Source organism: Desmodus rotundus, chromosome 10 (assembly GCF_022682495.2).
Source record: "Desmodus rotundus isolate HL8 chromosome 10, HLdesRot8A.1, whole genome shotgun sequence".
NCBI classification, from domain to species: Eukaryota; Metazoa; Chordata; class Mammalia; order Chiroptera; family Phyllostomidae; genus Desmodus; species Desmodus rotundus.
The window spans coordinates 104243568-104249567 of NC_071396.1; the positions used below are offsets into that span (position 1 = coordinate 104243568).

A 6000-nucleotide genomic window follows, 5' to 3' on the forward strand; every position below is an offset into this window, starting at 1 on the left:
CATCGTGTCATTGTTCTTGATCTCCACACTCAAAAACAAGCAGTGGAACACCTAAACCAATTCTTGAAACCAAGAAAATTTCTGTACTACATCCCCACACATTCATCGTTCATAACATACACATTTTACTGAGAGAAAAGCAGACTTAATAGATATAGTCACATCATCCAACATGAAAGAAATGCCGGCATTCTACGAGAGGAAAGGGCGAAGCACTGGGGACTTACGTGAGGACAGACACGCCGACACCCACCCACCACCCCGGTGCCAGGCTGACCTCCACACCGAGACCCCGTCAGACCGCAGAAAGAAGGTCCGGACTGCAAAATGCTAACACCTGACAACGTTGGGTAGGTCTGGAGAACATGCTCCTCACAAGGAAGTTCTTGTAATACAGGTTTAATTCTGTTGCTTTAGTTCAGTGATACATGAAGGGAGAAGTACATAAATAAACAACCTTTCCAAGTCCTGGGAGCCCCGAATCGCAGGGAATTGTCCTGTTTCTGGTGCTGGTTGGCAGCAGCGAATAAAACCTTCCTGCAATTCCCCGAGTGTCCATACGGTGGCACTGGGAGGCCTTGGGTGCCCAACAGAATAACCTGCAAGAGGCCTGGGATGAGACTGGCTCTCAGGAAAACCTCCACGTTTTAAGTTCACCCTGGTCCACAAGATGATGGTAGAGGTGCCATCATTAAAGAAAGACTGATTTAAAGAGTCTGCGGTGGAGAGGCTCTCAAGTTAGAAGTGTGTGCGAGGGGTAATTTATTGTACCGCCCACACCCACTCTGCCCGTCTGAATGGTGGAGAACAGACACTGTCGGGAGCTAACCTGAGCAGAGGCGTCACAGAAACCTCAGTTTCGGGCACTCTTATTTCTAACAACGCACATCCCGCACGAAATGTAACTCACAGAAGTGAGCAAGATTACACTGAAGTTGACTTGTCAACAAAATACTTCACTTTGTGGACAATTAAACAAACATAGTAATTTTGATTTTGTGGGATTTTTCTTTTTTATTTCGTATCTCCAGTAGGAATCTAGTTCCTAGAAAGCTCTCACCGGCCCTCTATGCTGTGCCCAGAGTACCTAAAGAATAAACATCCCGAGAACCGATTCTCTTCTGTCAGGGAAGCATTTGGGCTAAACAGATACTAGGATTAATAATCCCGAATCTTCTCCCAAATCTGATTTTGCAACACCTGCTGTTTAAATCAATTACCTGCAATACTTGCTGTTGGAATCTGATTATGGACACTCAAGGAATCAGATTAAAAAATAAATATGCAGCAATCTGTAATTTTCAAGAGATGGACCAGTTCTATGAACTGCCTAACTCACTCTTCATCACCATCAGAATTCTTCCAGCAGATACTCCGAGACTTTTCCGGTTTCCCTTCCTAGTTTTCTAGTAAAATGCCATCCCGGGGTCACCGATGTGAAGGTTTTTCCAGGCCCTTAGGAAGAACTACTAGCCCTGCCTCTGCATTCTCTTTGCAACGCCTGTAACCCTACGATAGGCCTTATCACTGCCAGACTTGTGCTAATCACGTGTCTACAATCTCCTTAGGTTGCTGGCTTATAAGAGCACTCATCGCATTCCACACTGTCTCCACACGGATTAGCACCATGCCTAAAAAATACCAAGTTTAGTACTATTTACTGAACCCCACAAGAAGCCTGTTCACTTAAAGCCCCACTTCTGCTGTCCGCATCCACCCAAGTCACACCCCAGCCTCCCACGCCAGTTCCAGCCTCCACGTCCTTGGAGCGCGTTAGCCCTTTGCTCTGAAGTCCCACAGTCCTGCAGTCCACGAGCTCTATTTTTGCACATGAAGAAAATACACGAGAGTATATAATGGTTTCCTCTGTGTGTTTTTGTCACTCAAACTCTTTGGGGAAATACTAGGTATTAACATCATTAAATGCAATTTACAAAAATCACATTCAACATTCAAAAAGCATTATTATTCGTTTTTTAAGTCCCTCCATCACCTTACTGGGCATCTGACCATACCCCATTTCCCCCCTGGATAAACTGGGGTCTCATTCTGCAGTGATGTCAGGCTGTCCCTGCTCACCAGCTGTAACAACGCCCACCGGAAAAATAACCAATAGCCGTTCTCCAGCTAAAACCTCAACACACTTCCTGGAAACCATTTTCCATCCCCGAGATAAACAATGCGATGTTCTCTAACTCTCCTTTAAACCTCCGTGAACACAACCTGGAAACAAATACACAGATATTTGTGGGGATAAAATTTTATCCAAACCTGCAAACCCGCATCTAACCGGGTGGTGCCTCTCTGACACCACGATGAACTATATAAAATGTCACTGTTCATCCCCTCCCTCCCGCGAACTCCGACGGGTCCGGAAAGTCACAACCCCCTCCCCGACTAACGGAAGGCTTTTCTGAGGAACTGGGTTCACCGGACAACGGCGGTCACTTACGCTCTCTTTTCCGGAGATATAAAAAGACTAAGGCTTCTGACCGACACTTAGCGTATGAGTCTTTATGCAAGTGCACGAATACATGACACTTACAGAGTAGGATCCTATGACGCTGCTAATGCAGGAAAGCGGGATACCACTGACACAGTAAGATCGCCACATTACAGTAAGAGAAACGTAGACCCCGCCTTCGAGCGATCCTCAGCCCGTACTCCGGGCAACGCCCCGGCTTTGGGATCGGGCTTTCGTGCCGGGTGGGGGGGGGGGGTGCGCACCCACCCTCGATTTCAAACCTGCAGGCGGACGCAATGAGACGTTGCACGCCACTCCCCGTTGCGCCGCCTGGAGAACACACAGGGCTTCCCTTGCCCACACTCTCCACCAAACCGGGCCAAACCGGTGAGAAGCAGGCAGGCCCTGCGCTTGCTCACACTCCCACGCTGCCTCTGAGCCCCCCGCCCAGAAACTCACCCCGCCTGGGGTCGATGGAGGCCCCCTCGGTCCGGGGGCGCGCGGCGGGGCTCCTGGGTCAACTTCCTGTCCTCTCCCCCCGCAGTGCTGGTGCTGCTCATCCTGTCCATGCGGAGGCACCGGAAACAGCCGTACACCATCGACGACGACGAGAATATCCACGAGAACATCGTCCGCTACGACGACGAGGGCGGCGGCGAGGAGGACACCGAGGCCTTCGACATCGCGGCCATGTGGAACCCTCGGGAGGCGCAGGTGGGGGGCGCCCCCAAGACGCGGCAGGACATGTTGCCGGAGATCGAGAGCCTCTCCCGCCACGTGCCCCAGACGTGCGCAGTCAGCAGCACGGTCCACAGCTACGTGCTGGCCAAGCTCTACGAGGCCGACATGGACCTGTGGGCCCCTCCCTTCGACTCGCTGCAGACGTACATGTTCGAGGGGGACGGCTCGGTGGCCGGGTCGCTGAGCTCCCTGCAGTCGGCCACGTCGGACTCCGAGCAGAGCTTCGACTTCCTGTCGGACTGGGGCCCCCGCTTCCGGAAGCTGGCCGAGCTCTACGGGGCGGCGGAGGGGCCGGCCCCCCTGTGGTGACGGAGGCCCCTGCGCGCCAAACCCCGCGCGTTCCAGGAGGCTGCTTCGCGGATGCGGTGCAACCTACCCCACAAGCAATACTGTGCTGGAGGGTGGGAAGAGGGGGAGCAGAAGAGCAGAGTTCTGTCTGGGTCAGCTTTACTACTTGGTTAGATTATGGAAACACAAGGAAACACAAGAAGAAGGGGGCAGAATCTCCCATTATCTTTCTTTTCTTTTTAACTTTTGGGACACGCTGTATTCAAAGGCTTGGAGTCCAAGGTGAAGTAGAGCAAGCTTGGCTTTTCTTTGCCTTTCGCCAAGGCCTTTGTCACTTTTCCACCACACAGAGGCTCTGATCTTAGGGTGACGATTGAAAGCGGACAGAAAGGTCTACTCTCAGATTTTTTTATTTTCTTTTATCCTCCAATTAAGACTTTTGCTGGCTCATCAAACCTCATAAACCAGCCCACACAAAAGAACGCTGGGGAAAAAAGTGTTATTCGGTGAAATTAACCTACTCGTCCTGGGATGGATGGAATTTCTTTTAACCCTTTTGAGACCAAGTGAAGGCAAAGCGGCCTTGCATGGGGGAGGGGCGGGGCGGGAGAAGGAAGAGGCATTGACACTGCGCTCAAGTTCAGCGGCTGAACCGAGAGGTGCTGACGGTACCAGGAACAGAACTCCTCCTCGAGGCGGGAGTGCTCTTGTTCTCGCAGCGCCTTCACTGGACCCCTGCAAAACCTTTCAGAAGGAAGCCAGGAAATCTGCCTCTTTTGCACTGTAGATGTCTCTTCCACATGCCAAATGTGAAGATTAGATGCTACAAATGAAAGCCAAATAAAAAGAAGTATCTGATAAAAGCATGGGTTAGAGGGCTTTCCTAATCTGTGTGAGGTCAATCCAAGGGATGTTTACATACTGTAGATAACCTACTTGAACAAAAATCAGTATTATAGAGGATAAATGGATGTAAGAGAATTACATGTATAAGTTTTGTATATTTGTTAATAATTTTGGTAATAAATATGATGTACTGCATCTCAGTACCCTAGCACTTCTTTTAATAAAAGTTAAACAGAAGGGAGAGTCTATTGCTAATGCGTTTAACTGCTGAGCAGGTAAGAAGGTGGCTTGGTGATCCTGGCCTGGCTGCAGATTCTTGGCGCTGGAGCTGGTTCATAAGGCAGAGCCAACAGCAAAGAAGTATGAGGCTGTGGATTCTCTTTAAGTCACTGAACACATGAACAGCTACGATTCAAACTGTGACGCTTTTCACGAACATTATTCCCCCATCTCTGAAAAGAGCAAAAGCTGATTTGAGGACATTGACAATACAATGGTGAATTTTGCCCATATTTTTTATTTGGGGAGAGGGCTTTATACATAATCACCAAAGAGGCAGGCCACTGTGCTTTATTCTCTGTTCTATTGGCAAATCAAATATGTACAAACAAATGTGTACAAATGTATACTAGATATGTACAAGCTCATCAATGCTAATGAGCTCACAGAGTCTGGGACCATGTATTATTTACCTTTCCTTCCTCCATAGTAGCTCATATAGTCCTTTGCATACAGTAGGTGTTTAATAAGTGCATTGTGGATATGTGATCAAAGGGATCTCTTTCTTTGATTTCCTATTACCTAAAGGTATTTTACACAATTGTCCTTGCAGTTGAGGACAACTTATGAACAAAATAGTTTTGTGTGTGTTGTGGTTATAGTAGTGGTTCTCAAATTTCCGTGTATTTATGTCAGAATCACCTGGAACAGTTGTTAAACAGTAGCTTGTTGGGCCTTATCCCAGAGTTCCTAATTCAACCCATCTGGGGCCATTTGCATTTCTAACAAGTTTCTAGGTGATGCTGATGCTGCCACACTTTGAGAACTCCGGTGTAGAGTCTGCCTCTCTCTCTCAAACATGCCAAGATTAGATTATCAGCCCACCTACACTGGGCCCCCCCCCCCCCCCCACGCATAGAGTGGTGGTGTTAATCTCTTTTCCAGACAAAGGACAGTTTGGCAGAAGTGTGTGCTGAGGGTGATGTGCGTCTGGGAGCCCGAAGGATAGGCTTTATGCTTTTTACCTGGTCCACTAGCAGCCGGGCCAGTTCTCATCTTCAATTTGAGTATACTAGCCCTTTCTCCCGTGAAAAGCAGTTCTCACACATCCTCTTTAAGGGTGAGGTGTGATGTGAAAATAAACTTAGCAAAGCAAAACCGTGAACTTGAGTCCAAACTAGGATCTAAAAAATAAGTTATTTGAATGTGGGCAAATTAACCCCAATAACATCCTTTCTGTCGCTAGCCCTGAGGATAAGTCTGTGACTGTTTCACTTCGTGTTGCATGTGTTAAAATGTGGGAACAGCTGTTATCCTAACCACAGGGGCTTTTCATGCCCCACATCCTGCAAGAGTGGTACCCATGATACTGGGCGTGAAGTGATTAAACAGAACTCCCAGAGCTCCTGGTCCCCTGGAGGATGTTTAATGGTGTGACACAG

At 48.5% G+C, this 6000-nt stretch overlaps 1 protein-coding gene and 1 long non-coding RNA gene across 3 annotated transcripts in view; one reads left to right on the forward strand and one right to left on the reverse strand.

Annotated features, from left to right (window-relative positions):
* LOC123478726 (uncharacterized) overlaps window positions 1–3061 on the reverse strand; it is a 50580-nt gene extending 47519 nt beyond the window's left edge. The window contains exon 1 of the long non-coding RNA XR_008425388.1: window positions 2924–3061. This is a non-coding gene — a long non-coding RNA (uncharacterized lncRNA). The remainder of the gene's footprint in view (window positions 1–2923) is intronic.
* CDH20 (cadherin 20) overlaps window positions 1–4578 on the forward strand; it is a 178031-nt gene extending 173453 nt beyond the window's left edge. The window contains exon 12 of one of the 2 annotated variants that reach the window (XM_024580344.3): window positions 3009–4578. In XM_024580344.3, the coding sequence (XP_024436112.2) occupies window positions 3009–3514 (506 nt within the window). In that variant the 3' untranslated portion in view covers window positions 3515–4578. The remainder of the gene's footprint in view (window positions 1–3008) is intronic. The other variant, XM_045187956.2, reaches the window with a different exon arrangement.
* Window positions 4579–6000: the final 1422 nt, after the last annotated feature.